General features: G+C 61.0%; 1 protein-coding gene across 2 annotated transcripts; it reads left to right on the top strand.

The window, feature by feature from the left end:
• The first annotated feature begins 168 nt into the window (after window positions 1–168).
• ZNF653 (zinc finger protein 653) lies at window positions 169–16,397 on the top strand. 2 transcript variants are annotated; one of them, XM_023245623.2, is made up of 9 exons: window positions 169–483; window positions 6,340–6,383; window positions 8,163–8,378; window positions 12,786–13,400; window positions 13,541–13,712; window positions 13,814–13,925; window positions 15,007–15,121; window positions 15,647–15,746; window positions 15,983–16,397. In XM_023245623.2, exons 1-9 carry the CDS (start codon window positions 185–187, stop codon window positions 16,158–16,160), a joined length of 1,851 nt encoding a protein of 616 aa, XP_023101391.1. In that variant the 5' UTR covers window positions 169–184; the 3' UTR covers window positions 16,161–16,397. The 2 variants fall into 2 exon arrangements, with proteins under 2 accessions (XP_023101391.1, XP_023101394.1); XM_023245626.2 differs by lacking the exons at window positions 15,647–15,746; window positions 15,983–16,397 and having other exon boundaries at window positions 14,076–15,037.
• The last annotated feature ends 106 nt before the right edge of the window (window positions 16,398–16,503 follow it).

Raw genomic sequence — 16,503 nt, 5'->3', positions numbered from 1 at the left:
ATAAAAGAACTGGCCGTTGCTAGCCCTTGCTTGTCGCGCGCATGCGCAGTTTCTGCTCCCGTTCTCCTTTTGGCGCCGTGGGGCAGTGAAAGTCCATGAGAAATTTCCCGTCGGCGCGGAAGATGCGCGCCACTTCCGGCCGGGCTCCTAACAACGGGGGAGGTTGGTAACCAGGGAGGGGGGGATGGCGGAGCGGGCGCCGGAGCCCGAGGCGGAGGCGGAGGCTGAGGCGGGCGCAGGCGGGGAGGCGGCGGCCGAGGAGGGCGCGGCGGGCCGCAAGGCGCGGGGTCGGCCGCGGCTCACGGAATCGGACCGAGCCCGGCGGCGGCTCGAGTCCCGGAAGAAGTACGACGTGCGGCGTGTGTACCTGGGCGAGGCGCACGGGCCCTGGGTGGACCTGCGGCGCCGCAGCGGCTGGAGCGACGCCAAGCTCGCAGCCTATCTCATCTCGCTGGAGCGCGGCCAGCGTAGCGGCCGCCACGGGTGAGGGGGCCCGGCCCCAGGGAGGGAGGGAGCGAGCGAGGGAGGAGACGCCCCCATTCCCCGCCGAGCGTGGTCCCGCCCCCTCTGTCCACGGCCCCGCCCACGGCACCTGTGAGCCCCGCCCAGTGTCCGGGCTGCCGGCCGGGGTCTCCTACCGCCGGTCCTGGGACGCTCCTGGCTCGCGGCCCCGCCTCCCGCCTTTCCGACTGCCCAATCCTGGGATGCGCCCAGCCTCTCGACCCGCCTCCTGACGCTTGGCCCCTCCCGTTAGATTTCTGGCTGCCCAATCCTAGTACAGAGCCCACCTCCAAGCGTTCTAACTGCCCAGTCCCCGGAGGGGCGGCCCCGCCTCCTGAGGCCTCAATGCCCCTTCTTCCCTGCTGGTCCTTGGGATCTCACAAGCCTCATTCTCTAAAACCCTTAGGTTGTAGTCTGAGACTGTGACTGGACACCCTGGGGGTGTCCCTGTCCCGTATAAGGTTCTGGCACTCCATCTGAGACTGTGTGTGGCCTCATTCCCACAACCTTCCACCCCAGACATGGGAAGACTCCTCACGATCCAGATCTCATTCTCTAAACGTCTTGGCTCCTGGGGAGCACCTTAGCCCATAGAGACTCAGGTGAAGAGGAAGCCCCAAGTTAGCGGCTCAGGTAGAGGGCAGAGGTCTTTGCGGAATCTCCATCTTGAGAAGGAGCGGTGTGGATGGAATTTTTCCCTTCCTGCTTTATAGGTCGGTGTGACGACTAAATGAGTTAAAATACAACAAAAGGCTTAGCACATGGTTGGCACATAGTGAGCACCTCAAGTATTAGTCGTTATAATGATACTTGTTCGCTGTCACAAGCAGTGCCGCGACGGAATCCTTGCAGTGCCCTGGTTTTTGTTTGCATACATTGGCATGTTTCCCTAGGGGAAGATTCTGATGGCCAAGAATCCACCAGATCCTTCTGAATTGCATCCACGCCCTCCCTGGGTGGCAGACTGGTTTATATGCCCAAGAGTGGAGCAGGAAATGCTGGGCATTTCAAAAACTCAAGCTCATGTTGCATTATTGGAGTTTCTGATTCAGCTAGTCTGAGCGGGGTTGCAGACCTTGTATTTTTTTCTGCAAAGCTTCCAGGGAGACATGTGCAGGTGGAGCTGGGGACCACTGGCCAGAGGGAGCCCTTGAAGGTCCCTAAGCTGAAAGTGCTATTTGCAGTAGCTTGGTTTGTGTAAGTCATGCAGGACTGGGGCCTGGACACTGAGACAGCCCAGGCAGTGCCTGACAAAAACCGGGCCCTGGGACACGTGGGTAGTCGGGAAAATACAATAACCTGAGTGAGGGGTGTCCATAGATAGGGGGCCCGTAATTTTGTCTGCTCACTTAATTGTAACCGCCTTCTGCCTGGAAGGATTTCGGTTCAAGACTCTGTAAACATGGACCAGAAGGCAGAAATGAGAACTGGGATGAAAAGAGAAAGGAAAAAGAGGGATACAGGGGGGCCAGGATCAGTGCTATTGGATTGAGGCCTAAGTCACAGGGGACACGACAGAGGGCACTTTTGTGGCATGTTAAGTTAAAAGCCTGACCAGAGTTCAAAGATGCGAAGAAGTGGGAATGGAGAAGAGGCCATGAATTTGCCTCAGAGCTTCCTAGCGACCAGTGGGAAAAGGGAAACGATGGTCAGTCGTGGAGTCGCTGGTGTCATTCGTTTAAGGGATGTTTATTCAGTATCTACTATATGCCAGACACTTGCAGAGGTGCGGAGGGTGCAGAAAGGAACAACACAAAAAAAATCACTGCCTGATGGAACTGCCAGTTAAAAAATTTTTTTAATGTTTATTTGAGAGAGAGAGAGAGAGAGAGAGAATGCACGGGGGAGGGGCAGAGGGGGAGGCCCAAAATCTGAAGCAGCCTCCAGGCTCCGAGCTGTCAGCACAGAGCCCGACGCGGGGCTCAAACTCAAGAGCCGTGAGATCGTGACCTGAGCCAAAGTCAGACGCCTAACCGACTGAGCCACCCAAGGCGCCCCCGGAGCTGCCATTTTAAAGGGCAGAGGGCAGACTTGTCCACTGTGCAAAGCCTTGTCTACTGTACTTACTACATGTTTACTATTATTTATTATTCTAAATTGCATTACTATACTAGAAATACTAAATTCTATTACTATAATTTGCTAAATTGTGGAGGTTGTGAGAGATCGATAGGGGCCATGGAAAAGACAAAAGTGAAATGGGGGGGGTGTGTGCTGGAGATTTAACTAGGGTGCTAGGCTGGGCCACAGTGAGAGGACGGCATTCATGAAGGAGCCAGGGAGATCTGTGCAGATACCTGGGGGAAGAATGAGGAAAAAGGATTGGCCAGTGCAAAGGCCCTGAGGCAGGACCCGGCCTGGTGTGTACACGGGGCAGCGAGCCGGCCCATGTGGCTGGAGTGCAACGAGAAGATGAAAAGTGGGGAAAGTGAGGACAGGAAGGTGACAGAGCCTTGTGGACGGCATGGAGAACTCTGGCTTTTCCTCTCGGTGAAGTAGGGGGCCTGATAGGATTTTTTGCTTTTGTTAAGTGCAGAATTTTGGACAAAGAGGTCACATACCTGGCTTAGGTTTTAACAGAGGCACTCCCTAGGGGCTGTGTGGCAGGAGGATTGGGTGAAATGCGAGTTGAAACAAGGTTGGCTGAGAATTGGCTGCCGTCGAAGGTCCTCGGACCTTGGCTGGTGAGGGGCTCGAGGAGGTTCACTCTTCTCTCTAGCCTTGTATGTGTGTGGATTTTTCCTTTTACATCTTAAACTGTTAACAAGACAATCAAAATAATCCCGCTGACCCCTACGTTGAGGCTGTGTTCCCTATGTCGAGGCGACCACCTTGGTCCAGGTGAGTCCTGACAGGGCCGGGCCCAGGCGGGGCCGTGCAGAGGTGGAGAGAAGTGGTTAGAATTAGGGCCAACAGGGTTTGCCGATAGGTGCGGAGACGCGAGATGCCCCAGGTTTGGACCTGAGCACCTGGGAAGTTGCAGGTGCCGTTAACTGAGAAAGGGCAGGTCACGGGACCGTAGGACGGCTCCCGTGTGAGATGTCTGGGGACCCCTGCACGTAGTGTCAGAGAGGGCTGGTGGTGGTGGTGCGGTCGGGAGAGGGCCGGGTGGGAGATCCGGATTTGGGACCCACAGCGCCGTGATGGCCTGGTGACCGAGGTTGCCAAGGGCGAGTGGGGAGACACGCAGGTCTGAGCCCCGGTTTCGCTCTCTGCGCTTAGAGAAGTCAGGGTCACAGGGGAGGAGCAGAGGCCTGGAGGCGTGTGGAGGACCCGGCGGGGCAGCGTCCTGGAGGCCCCTGGAAGGATCCACAGGCGGCTGGAACAGGGCAGTTTGTGGCTTGGGGGAGAAAACCCTGAACGGAGGGGTTCAAGGGAGATGGGGGAGAAGACAGGAAGACTGCACGCACATAGACGGCTCCCAAGCGGGGGCAGGGGAATGGGCAGAAGTTGGCAGAGAAGGGGCTCAAGATTATTTAAGTCCGGGGTGGAACTGGTGGTGTGTTTGGACACGGGTGGGGATGAGGGGTCAAGCGTGAAAGCAAATGGCAGAGGAGAGCGGAGGAGAGCTACTGGGCACAACTGTCCTCACGCGCAGGTGGCCTCTACAGGGCGTCGCGTAGGCGGTAGAACGCGGAGAAGCGGGCAAAGGGAGGGACGGCAGTTTGGGGGAGAAAGAACATAGTCTGGCCCCATTGAATCCCCACAGCGGCTCTGTGTGAGAGGCACCGCTGTTTTCCCCACTTCGCAGGTGGGGACACTGAGGCTCAGAGAGGACGAGACCCACTCGCGGTCACACAGCTAGTCGACAGCAGAGATGAGACTTGGACTCAGATCTGACTGACACCCGAGCCTGTCCCCACCACTAAGTGGCGTTCCCAGCACCCCAGTCACGGCGAGGCTGTGAGTGCGGGGAGGGGGCCGTGGGCATTTGGACTTGGGTTTGGATGAGGATCTGGGTGGCCGGCCTGCCCCCTTGGAGAGCAGGGGAGGGGAAGGGAGGGGAGAGTCATGGGAGGGGGTGGAGGGCATCTGGGATGGGGCGGGGTGGGGGGTGCAGAGGCTGGGACAAGGCCAAAGCCTGGGGAGCTGTCCTCGGACCAGACGTGGGGTGTGGGGACTGAGAATTGTCATCAGGCTGGACGGGGGTCAGATGGGGTGGGTGGGGAAGCTGACAAGAGACTTTGGACTGGCTGTCAGGACATTTGCGGTGAGAGCAGGGTCTGGGCCATGGCAGGGAGGCTGGCGCTCCAGGGCCAGACGCTGTGATAACGCTGATGGTCACGGTGAGACCATCGCTATGCTGAGCGGTTACCCAGTGCGAGGGGCTACACCAGGCTCTTCCAGTGCGCGTCACCTCATGCCAGCCCCACGAGGCAGGTACTGTTACGATCCCATGCTACAGATGGGGAAACTGAGGCACGGGGAGGCAAGGTCACGCAGGGTCTCGGGGCCACCCACTGCAGTGTAGAGAAGGGAGGATGAGGAAGTAGCCAGAGTGCGTGGGCAGACCCAGAAGCGTGGTGTCAGGAAGGCGGGTGAAGGCCCCTAGTGGGTCCAGGGGAGATTACTCCAAAGCACCCGCCCTCAGCACGTGTAGACCCAGTGCTGGGCCACGGCCAAGCAGCCTATAGGGGGTCAGGATCCCACCTGGCAGTTCTGGCGGCCTTCCTGGTGTGGGAGGCCTTGGGGCAGGGGGGGTGGGTTTGGGCCCGGCCTTGCCCAGGGCTCCCTGACGCCTTGGTCACTGGGGCACACAGCAGTTAGGGTGCTGGGCCCCGGCCAAAGTGGGGAAGGCCCCAGAGGCGGGTGGGCGTGATGGCCAGGGCATCTGGACCTGAGCTGGCTCCCCGGGGCGGGACTGATAGAGGGGGCAGCACCTTGGGCTGGGGCCTACATACAGCGGGCAGTGAGGGTCGGGGGCAGGGTCCCTAGCAGTACCAGCCCCCCTGGCTGGGTCTGGCAGTCTCCCCAGGGCTCTCAGCCTGCCTGGGGTTGGGGGGGGGCGGGCAGGATCCGCAGGGCCCCGGATGGGGCAGTGCAGGTTCTGAGGCCGACTCCGCAAATGTTCTATTGCTGTGTGACAAACGACCACAGACTTAGTGGCTTAAAATCACAAATGATGTCACATTTCTGTGGGTCAGGAGCCCAGCGTGTTTTAGCTGGATCCTCTGCTCAGGGTCTCACAAGGCCCAAATCAGGGTTTCAGCCAGCTGCGTCTTCATCTAGACGCTCAGCTAAGGAAAGAGCTGCTTGCAGACACCCTCAGAGCGTTGGCTGACTTAATTTCCTCCTGGGTTGCACAGCCGAGGTCCCCACGGTCTTGCTGGCTGTTGACCGGGGCTGCTCTCAGCTCCCAGAGGCTGTTCTCAGGTCCTGGCCCCTCCTGGACCTCCCATATTCTCGGCCTACAGTCTCTGACTGCAGCGGGGCCCGTTTAAAGGTTCCCCTGATTAGGTCAGGCCCACCTGGGAACGCTTCCTCCTGATTCATTCCAAGTCACCTCGCCCCAGGGGGTGGTATCCCATCATATACTCAGGCCGCCCGCTCATGGGCAGAGGATTCTGCAGGGCGTGTGCCCCCGGGCATGGGAGTCGTGGGGCCAGCTGAGAATTCCGCGTGCCACGCTTTCTGTACCCCTTTTCTGACTTCTCCGCTCCCCGGCCATGGGCCCCTGGGCAGGCAGCCTCACTCCTCTGAGCCTCATTCTCCCACGTGGTGAAATGCGTGGAGATGCTAGACCACCTTTAAGGGCTGGTGTCCATGGAGGAGAGAGTGGAGACCCCTGGGAAATAGAACAGGCCCTGTGCTTACTCCCCCTGCCTCTCTCTCTTACAGGAAGCCTTGGGAGCAGGTCCCCAAAAAGCCAAAGCGGAAGAAAAGTAAGTGGGGCTTCAGCCGGGGCGGGGGGGGGATGGGATGGGTGTTGGGAGTAAGAGGCTTTGTTGTGCGTTCCCTCACTCATGCTCAGGCACCACGGGCCAGGGGCTGTGCGGGGCAGGACAGACCCAGCCGTGCCCCCACGTAGCCCATGGTCTCATGGGAAGGCAGGGGACAGGCCCAGTGGGGCCATGGCAGGGAGGTAGGGGCACTGCGGGCCCAGGGACACAGCCAGGCCTGCGGAGGGGGGAGGGGTGGGGGCGGGAAAGGTCCCAGAGGGGACTGGAACGTGTGCTGTGCCCAGTGGGGGTGCCTCCGCCATCCCCAGCTCCCACACAAAAGGCTAAGTCACCACTGGAAAGCGGTTACAGTTGTCAGAGGCATGGGCCAAGCTAAGTGTGTGACCTCCATATCCCAAAGTGTGGGAAGGGAGATGACTGGAGAGGCTGCTGCTGGTGGTGTCCCTATTTGCCCGTGGTCGTCACTGGGTGGGAGGCCCCAGGCAACCCCCCTAGGCCCAAGGACCCTTCGGGGCCGCCTCCTCATGTCCCAGCTTGGAAGACGGGGAGGACACTTTCCTCCCCGTCGGCTGCAGGACAGGCATCATTACACATATCACAGGTACCATTTCTTGGGCATTCAAAGTGTGTCCAGCCCTGTTCTGTGCCCTGCCGACGTCTTCACTCCCTCCTCTCTGGCAGCCCTCGAGAAATGGGGACCATTATTCTCCCTGACCCAGAAAGGGGAGGTGAGGGTCAGAGAAGCCAAGTCACTTGCCTGGAGCCACCTAGCTATGATGTGGCAGTCAGGATTTGAATCGCACGGTCTAGCTCCCCCTGGGCCCACCTCCTTGAAGCATTTACTCATCCAGCAAACATTTGCTGAGCATCTACTATGTACCAGGCCCTACGTAGGCATTGGGGATACAGGAGGAACAACACAGATAGCGTCCCTGCCCTTGGGGAGCTGACATTCTATTAGGGAAGACAGAAACACGGAAACAGATAACCACAGACGGTATCTAGGTGCTACCTGGAGAGAAAGGGCAGCAAGTCAGGTCAGCTGGAAGGACAGTGGGGAAGGGGTGGCAGACCGAGGGAAAGACCTGAGAGGGGGAGGGCAAGGCAGTTATCTGGAAGAAGAAGACACAGTCTGTGCAAAGGCCCTGAGGCAGGACCGTACCCTGCTCGTTTCAGGAACAGGGAGGAGGCCATGAGGCTGGAATAAAGTGATCAAGGGGAAGGACGGGAGGCGATGGGGCAGAACATTCGGGGCCTGGCGGGTCGGGGGAGGACTTTGGCTTTTACCCCCAGCCAGGGGGAGCCCTGGTGGGTTCTGGGCAGAGGAGGGGCATGGCCTGACTCCAAGTGCTTGCAGCAGGGGCCTTCTGTCCGCCGCGGGCGAAGTAGACAGATGTGGGAGCAGGGAGACCAGGGCCCAGGGCAGAGGGGCTCTGCTGACCCAGGCCAAAGACGCTGATGAGGATGATTCTGTTAACAACAGGCAGCTAATAATTACTGCGCACCTACTACGTGCCAGGCTCCATCGTTTATGTGATTTCGCTTATTCAGTGAGGACGGCCTGGCCCGCCTCTGTTATCAGCAGTGTGTGGCACCTCCCGGAGCCCGTTTCTCCATCTGTGAACCGGGGACGGGCCCGGACAGGGCTCGGGAAGGTGTCTCAGCCCCGCCCCCACCGGGTGCCGTGAGGCCGGGGTGTTCCGAGGCCCTCGGAGGGACAAGCGCCACCCCTGACCCCGGGGCCCTGCCACGCGTGCGCAGGGAGGCGACGCAACGTGAACTGCCTGAAGAACGTGGTGATCTGGTACGAGGACCACAAGCACCGCTGCCCGTACGAGCCGCACCTGGCCGAGCTGGACCCCACCTTCGGCCTGTACACCACAGCCGTGTGGCAGTGCGAGGCCGGCCACCGCTACTTCCAAGACCTGCACTCGCCCCTGAAGCCTCTCAGTGATTCAGACGCCGACAGCGACAAAGGTGGGTCTGGGGCCGGGGGGGATGGGGGGGGCGCCCGCCGGCCTCCAGGGCGTGAGGGCTCCACGGCTCCTTATGGGGGGGTCACCCCGGACCCCCGGCCCTCTCGTGGGTCTTGTCAGCCTCAGGCCAGCACTAGAAGCCTCACAGTGACGAGAAAGGCACGGGCGCCGGCTTCAGGGACGGAGCCCGGCCCCGGCAGGCTGGTCTGCACTCTTTCTGTCCTTCTGGAGCAGGGAGGCGGCCCCCGTCTTCCAGGGGACACCTGCGAGGGCTTGGCCCACCTGTGCTCAAGGCCGGTGGCAGGCAGGGCCTGGCTGGGGTGCGGGACACCTGGCTCAGCGGCTGGAGGGAGGGGTGGGTGCCGGGCCTCAGGCCTGGGTGCTCGCCCGGCCTCTCCCTCCTCCTCTTTGTCTGTGGCCCTTTCGCTTTGGGTCCTGGGCGGTCCCTCCCAGCCGCCTCTTCTCGCCGCCTGTCTGCCCGGTTCTCCTCCTCCCTCCCCATTCTCGGCTCTTGAGCTCTCTCTCGTTCCCCCTCCCTCTGTTGCCCATCTTTTCTGTTTCATCCTCTCCCTTCTGTTTCCTGCCTTTTCCCTGCCCCCCCGTCTCTCCCTGTCTCCCCGACTCCCTTCCCCCCCCATCTGTTTCTCCCCGCACTGCCCTGCGCGTCTCTCACTGTCCCTGACCCTCTCTTGCCATGCTCTGTGGGTCACACGTCCTGAGCTGACGGTGGGAGTGGGAGGGACTCAGTTACGAAGGCCCAGTTGGCCCTGGTGGGTGGTGAGGAGCTGCCCGCCTGCCGCGAGCTCGGCTTCAGCCTCGGGCTCAGGAGCACAGGGCTCACCGCCAGGCGCCCTGCCAGGGTGGAGGGTGAGGTCAGTCACCGGGGCTGAGCCCGTGCTGGCAGGAATCTCGGAGCAGGTGGCATCCCAGCTGGCCAAGGGGAAGCCGTGGGCGAGAGGTGTTCCAGGTGGGCACCCTGGCCAACGGCTGTCCCGTGTGCGTCCGCCAGACCCCGCCACGCGGCCGGCCCCTCGGCCGTCGTCTCCCCGCTCCGGGTCCCGCCCCCGACCACGCTCAGTCCTCCCTACGGCTCTTCGTTAGCCCCACTTGGCAGTTGAGGACACCAAGGCCCTGGGACTAATGTGACCGACCTCCCTGGTGATGGGTCCGCCGGGACGGGGATGGCACCCAGAGGAGCCCCCTTGCGCCCCCACCCAACTCTGACACCGGTGGCTGGTGGATCTGGCTCTCAGGAATGAGTGTGGAGATCCTTGGCCGGGTCTGCCATGGCTGCGGGGGAGGGGGGCGCTGTGAAGGGAGGGGGGCTGTGTCCCTTTCCCAGCCCTGTTCCCTCAGCAGCACCCTTATCAGCTCCCTGCCTGGGGTGGCCCTGCCACTTCTCAGTAAGAGGACCTCCTGCAGGACTTGGAGAAGCCAGGGGGTGCACACCCACTTCTGTGACCAAGGTCACGGTCAAGTGGAGAGAGGTCCAGTCTGGCCTTCACAGCTGGACACTGCAGTTGGGGATCCAGGCACACACCCTGGCCGAGCCCCCAACTTACTAGGTGACTGCCCCTTGCTTTAGGGTGGGGCCAGGGAGCTCAGCTCACCCTGTAGATTACAGGGTGTTACAAGGAGGGGCCAATCCCCCTACCCCACCCCTGCTATCCCAGGGCCGTGAGTCCGGGATGGGGCGTTATGATAAGAATGATAATAGAAACATTGATAGGGTGCTAACTCTGAGCCTGGTACTGTCCTAGGCCCTTTACGTATATTTACTCACTAAATACCCCAAACAGCCCCTGGAGTAGGTGCCGAGTTATCCCCAGGCCCACATAGGTTCCATAAGGCCCCCACATCCACACAGCTGGAGGGGTGGGCGCCAAGATCCCACCCCCGAAGTCTGGCTCCAGAGCCTGCGTGCTCCATCTGACCCCCTGGGAGTGTAGGACACGTGGTCCCCGGACAGTGTGCCCGACTCTGCGGGAGTGTGGAACATCAGGGTCAGCTATTGACTTTTTCTTTCTCTCGCTCTCTCTCTCTCTCTCTTTTTTTTTAAGTCTACTTATTTTGAGAGAGACAGAGACAGCATGAGTTGGGGAGGGGCAGTGAGAGGGAAATCGAGAGAATCCCAAGCAGGCTCCATGCTGCCAGCACAGAGCCTGATGTGGGACTCGAACTCTCGAAGCCGTGACCCGTGACTCTCGAACTTGACCCATGAAGCCGTGAGATCATGACCTGAGCCGAAACCAAGAGTTGGACGCTTAACCGACTGAGCCACCCAGGTGTCCCAACAATTGGCTTTTTCTGTCCCCAGTCTCCCTGTGTGTGGGCTTTAGCACAAAATACCTGGGTGAGATGTCGGTCGCCTTGGCCTTCATCACGGTGTCGGTTTGAGATCCATTCATTTCTACAAACATGTGCTCAGGTGTGTGCTAGGCAGCCTTCTGGGCACTGGGGCCTGTGCACAGGGACCCCAGTGGTTATGGAGCTTACGATCTAGAGGGGAAGCAGACAGTAAACAAGATAGACCTTAAAATCTAGAGTACAGTGGAGGTTCCTGGGTGGCTCAGTCGGTTAAGCATCCGACTTCGGCTCAGGTCACGATCTCACGGCTTGTGGGTTTGAGCCCCACATTGGACTCTGTGCTGACAGCTCGGAGCCTGGAGCCTGCTTCCGATTCTGTGTCTCCCTCTCTCTCTCTCCTTCTCTCCTGTTTGCACCGTCTCTTTCTCTCTCAAAAATAAATAGATGTTAAAAAAATTTTTTTTAATTAAAAAAATAAAATCCGGAGTACGGTGGAAGGTGGTATTTTGGGGGAAAATAAAGGAGAGAAAAAAGTGCTATTTAAGACAAGGTGGTCAGAGGCCTTCCTGAATAAATACCATTTTCTTAAAGGGTCTGATGGAGGTGGGGGAGAGGGAGCCCACGCAGGTGTCTGAGAGAAGAGTGTTCAGGCAGAGCAAAGAGCAAATGCAAAGGCCCTGAGGCAGGAGACTGCTTAGGGTCCCTAAATACATGACCTACACTGGGGGGCAGCAGAGGAGGCGGCGGGATGGAAGAGCCCCCAGCCCCCACAGGAGGTCCAGGCGGCAGCTGTCCACACGGAGGCATCGGGGTATGGGTGGCAGCAGTATAATGAAAATAGGTATTTGGTCTTTGTCCCCGGTTCCTGGCACAGAACTCCTACAGCCCTTGGAATTGTCTGAGTGATGGGAATATTTTTCATTGTTTGTGAAGAGCCCTTTTCATAAGGAGCCCCTTTGGATCACTCCTGAGTCTATGCTAATGAGGTGACTTAGGCAGGGTCCCCTAGAGAGCTTCAGGATGGGGACTGGTCACCAGAAAGACCAAACACATGATTAGAGGGGGGACTCTCAGCCCCACCCCTGACTCCCAGGCAGCAGACTGGGGCTGGAGACTGGGTTACAAAAACTCTTAAGTAACAAGATCCAGGGAGCTCGCGGGTTGGTAAACACCTTGAGGTTCTAGGAGGGTGGCGCGTCCAGAGAGAGCATGATAGCTCCCACCCCAGCAGCCCCTGCACCTCACCCTACACTTCTCTTCCATCTGACTATTTGCTGTGTTGCATCTTTTATGACAAAAGTGTAGTCGTCACTTGGGGTGCTTGGGCGGCTCAGTCGGTTAAGCGTCCGACTCTTGATTTCGGCTCAGGTCATGATCTCACGGTAGTGAGTTGGAGCCCCGCATCGGGTTCTGCACTGAGCATGAAGTAAGATTCTCTCTCTCCCTCGCCCTCTGCTCCTCCCCCGCTCAAGCACACACTCTCTTTCTCAAAAAAAAAAAAAAAAAAAGGAAAAAAAAAAACCCCAAAACCAAAAAACTGTAGTCAGTAAGTAAAGCACTTGCCTGAGTTCTATGAATTGTTCTAGCAAATTATCGAACCCGAAGAGGCTGTCGTAGAAACCCGCCATTTATGGCCAGAATTACAATGGCCTTCGGCCTGCAGCCGGCGTCTGCAGTGGGGGCGAGCACTCTTGTGGGACCTGAGCCCTTAGCCTGTGGGATCCGACACTCTCTCCAGGTAGATAAGTGTCAGAACTCAAAACGAGTTGGTGTCAAGATGAGGGCACTTTAACACCATCAGGCTGGCTGACACCCTGGGGTGAGCGAAGCGCGGAACCTCCCAGGCCTGCGGGAGCTGAAGAGGCTGAGCAGGAACCCCCAGGGAGGGCCAGGAAGCCAGCATTCGGGTCTGGAGGCCGAGGGAGGGGAGTGTCTCTGAGGAGCAGAGGTGGGGGAGCGGGGGGGGGGGGGGACTGAGAAGTGACCGATGTTTGTGGCACTGAGGGGGTGACCGTGCCCAGCCCGTAGTAAGCACTCAGCATACGCCTCTGCTGCTGCCACTGTTGCTACCGTGACTGTCTCCTTTCCTCTGTCGCCACAGTGGGCAATGGCCTGGCGGCCAGCAGCTCCGACCCTTCTAGTTCCGGCTCCGGTTCTGACTCGGAGGAGCCCCCCGAGGGCCCGCCGGCCAAGGGAGCGGCCGTGGCGGCGGCGGCGGTGACCCCCTCCAGCCCGGCGGGCAGCAGCGGGCTCATCACTCAGGAGGGCGTGCACATCCCCTTCGACGTCCACCACGTGGAGAGCCTGGCGGAGCAGGGCGCCCCGCTGTGCCCCAACCCGGCGGGCGGTGGGCCCGAAGCCCTGGAGACGGTGGTGTGTGTGCCGGTGCCCGTGCAAGTGGGCCCGGGCCCCGGCACCCTCTTTGAGAACGTGCCCCAGGAGGCGCTGGGCGAGGTGGTGGCCAGCTGTCCCGTGCCAGGCATGGTGCCCGGCTCGCAGGTGATCATCATCGCAGGCCCCGGCTACGACGCCCTCACGGCCGAGGGCATCCACCTCAACGTGGCAGCAGGCAGCGGTGCCCCCGGCGGGGGCCTGGGGGACGAAGTGCCCTGTGCCGTGATGGAGGGCGTAGCAGCCTACACCCAGACGGAGCCCGAGGGCAGCCAGCCCAGCACCATGGACCCTGCCGCCGTGGCAGGCATCGAGACCAAGAAAGGTCTGGGGGCCGCGCCGGTCCAGGGGGGCTGCCGCGGCCTCTGGGAGGTGGGGGGAGTGGGGAGGAGTGGCCCCGGAGCCCACTCCTCCGCCACGCAGGCCCTCCACGGACACCCGCCCTGTGTCCACCTCCCCCCGCAGAGAAGGAGGACCTGTATGTGCTCAAGAAGGAGGAGAAGGAGGAGCCCGTGGCCCCAGAGCTGGCGGCGGCAGCGCCTGAGAGCGCAGAGCCCGAAGCCGAGGCAGACGGGGAGGAGCTGGACGGCAGTGACATGTCGGCCATCATCTATGAGATCCCCAAGGAGCCCGAGAAGTGGGTGCCCGGGCAGCTGGGGGCTGGGACGAGGAGCAGCCGACGGGCCCACAGCCTGCCTGGCGTGGGAGCCCTGATGCCATGGGCCCCTTCCCCTCCAGGAGGCGGCGGAGCAAGCGCACTCGGGTGATGGATGCCGACGGCCTGCTAGAGATGTTCCACTGCCCCTACGAGGGCTGCAGCCAGGTCTATGTGGCCCTCAGCAGTTTCCAGGTGAGGCCGCCACCCGAGCTGGCCGAGCGGGGCCCGCTTCTGTTTCCCGCCGCCTGTGTGCTGGCGTCCGGGCAGTGTGGCTCGTGGAGGGCGCCGCTTGGCCCCGCCAGGTGCCACTGGCCTGCCTCCCACGCGGCTGTCTCTCAGCAGCTTCTCACCGACCCTGCCTCAGCCACAGGGCACCAAGGCGTCACCTCGCTGCCTTCCCCTCCTGCTCTCCAGTGACTTGTCCTGCCTTCTCAACCAGCCTCTCAACTCCTCCTGCCTTTACCCAGGCCACCTTCTCGGCTCAGGATGCCCCTCCCCCAGGAAGCCCACCCTAGTCCCCCAGGGCGGGTGGGGCCTTTGAGCCCCGGATGACCGCACCACCAGGACACGCCTGTAGTTTGTCCTCTGGAGCCTGGACGGGACGCCCCAAGGGCAGAGCCAGGGTCTCGTCACGTTCCCACTGGTGGCAGGAGGCGGCACCAGTGGCCCTTTGCATTTGCCGCGTTTCGTTTTCATTAAGCATGTATTGAGCACCCACCAGGTGCCAGGCCCGGTGGTGCCGGGCACTTGGAGCTGCAGGGGTGCTGCAGGGGTGAGTTAAAGAATAAGAACAAAGGAATGAATGACTCGGGGTGGGGGGCGGGGAGAGCGAGGTGGCTGCCTGCTCCAGGCCGTGGAGACAGCATAGCTCCATGGCAAAGCCTACTGTGGGAGTTCACCCTGGAATCCAGTCCAGCCCTTCCCCTGCCCACCTGTGAGACCCACGCCAAACTGGAAGCCTCTGGAGCCTCATCCCCCATCCACAAAGTGGGCAAAGGGCGGGGCCCCAGCACAGGGTTATGACAAGGCTGACTGATGCCCCAGCCCAGGCCCTGGCTGCAGCAGGTGCACAGTGAAGTGGCAGTAGATTCCAGTTGTGCCCCGGGGTCCCTGCTCAGAGCTGGGAGTCCCTCCCAAGGGCAGGGGCACCCATCTTCCTCCAGGGGGGCTGGCCCCAGCCTGCCTCCCAGCTCCCCTTCTCTGTCCCCACCCTGGGGAGCCCTGGAGGTGGCCCCTGGCACCCACAGCCCCGCTCCACCCCTCTTGCCTGCAGAACCATGTCAATCTTGTGCACCGGAAAGGGAAGACCAAAGTGTGTCCACACCCTGGCTGCGGCAAGAAGTTCTATTTATCCAACCACCTGCGGCGGCACATGATCATCCATTCAGGTCAGGCCCGGGGCGGGGCTGGCAGCACGGGGCATGGGGTCCTGGGCCTCAGGTTTAGGGTGGGGTCAGGAGTCCCCAGGCACAGGACTGCCACCCACGGTGTGGGCTGCGGACTCAGTGCGGAGCTGTGTTGCCTCTGTCCAGTGGGAGGGCGTGGCTTCAGATTTTTCGAGCGGCAGGAACTTTGGATTTGTATGTGAAGTCGCCCCAAAGTTCAAATATTGGGGTCAAGTTCAGACCCGCTTAGGCTTGGCAGTTTGCACACGGTGCCTCCCGGGGAGTCGAGTTCACATTTCCAGCTCTGCCCGTGGCCTTACCCCGCACATTCTAAGCATCACCTTGGGCTGTAAGCTGCCCTCCGTATTAGCCGCCCTCGTTTCTATAGTCAAGCGTTGGCTCTCAGAAGCTGTGGGGTTTGGGTCGCTCGCGCCCCTACTTCCGGGAGACCACTCTCTACCCGGTTTGGGCGGCGCCCTTTAGCCCCCGCCCCCAACGGCGGCGCGCTCAGCCCCGCCTCTCCCCCAGGTGTCCGTGAGTTCACCTGCGAAACCTGCGGCAAGTCCTTCAAGAGGAAGAACCACCTGGAGGTGCACCGGCGCACCCACACCGGGGAGACGCCCCTGCAGTGAGTGACGGGCTTCCTGCGAGGGCGCTGGGAGGGAGGGGGTCTGGGCCCGGGCCGGCAGAGGGAGGGTCCACCCCTCGGGTTGCCTTGCCCAGTTCCACGTGCGCTCGCATCCCGGATGGCGCCTCCTCTTTCTGGGGCCGGCTCGGTCCTCGTAACTTGGGGCCCGCCTCCAAAGGCGGCTCCGCCCCAGGCTGACCCCGACCCGGCGTCGCTCGCCCCGGCCCCCCCGGCAGGTGCGAGATCTGCGGCTACCAGTGCCGGCAGCGCGCGTCGCTCAACTGGCACATGAAGAAGCACACGGCCGAGGTGCAGTACAACTTCACGTGCGAGCGCTGCGGGAAGCGCTTCGAGAAGCTGGACAGCGTCAAGTTCCACACGCTCAAAAGCCACCCAGACCACAAGCCAGCCTGACCCATCCAACCACTGACCGCCCCTATTTATTCGTCCACTCGGACACCACGCCTGGGCTTGCTGGGGCCCAGACAGCCGCGGGGGCCTCCCGGACCGCGGGCCGGAAGGAGGCGCCCCTGCTCTGCCCTGGGGCTGGGCCCCCTCCAACCCCGCCCTATCTCTGGAGGTGGCGCCTGGGGTTGCACTGCCAGAACTGTGTCAAGAGAGCAGAGCGACATTAAAGAGCGAGAAAGGAGATGCCCTTCCCCTAGGCCTGGATGATTTGGGGAGCTGGGCCCCTCTGTCTCCAACCTGGTCCCTTCCTGAGCGAGGCTAAGGCAGGCGGTGATGCCCCTTTCCTGAC

Source organism: Felis catus, chromosome A2, assembly GCF_018350175.1.
Source record: "Felis catus isolate Fca126 chromosome A2, F.catus_Fca126_mat1.0, whole genome shotgun sequence".
NCBI lineage: Eukaryota > Metazoa > Chordata > Mammalia > Carnivora > Felidae > Felis > Felis catus.
Note: the sequence above shows the minus strand (reverse complement) of the source record. Positions and strands in the feature narration are given on the sequence as shown.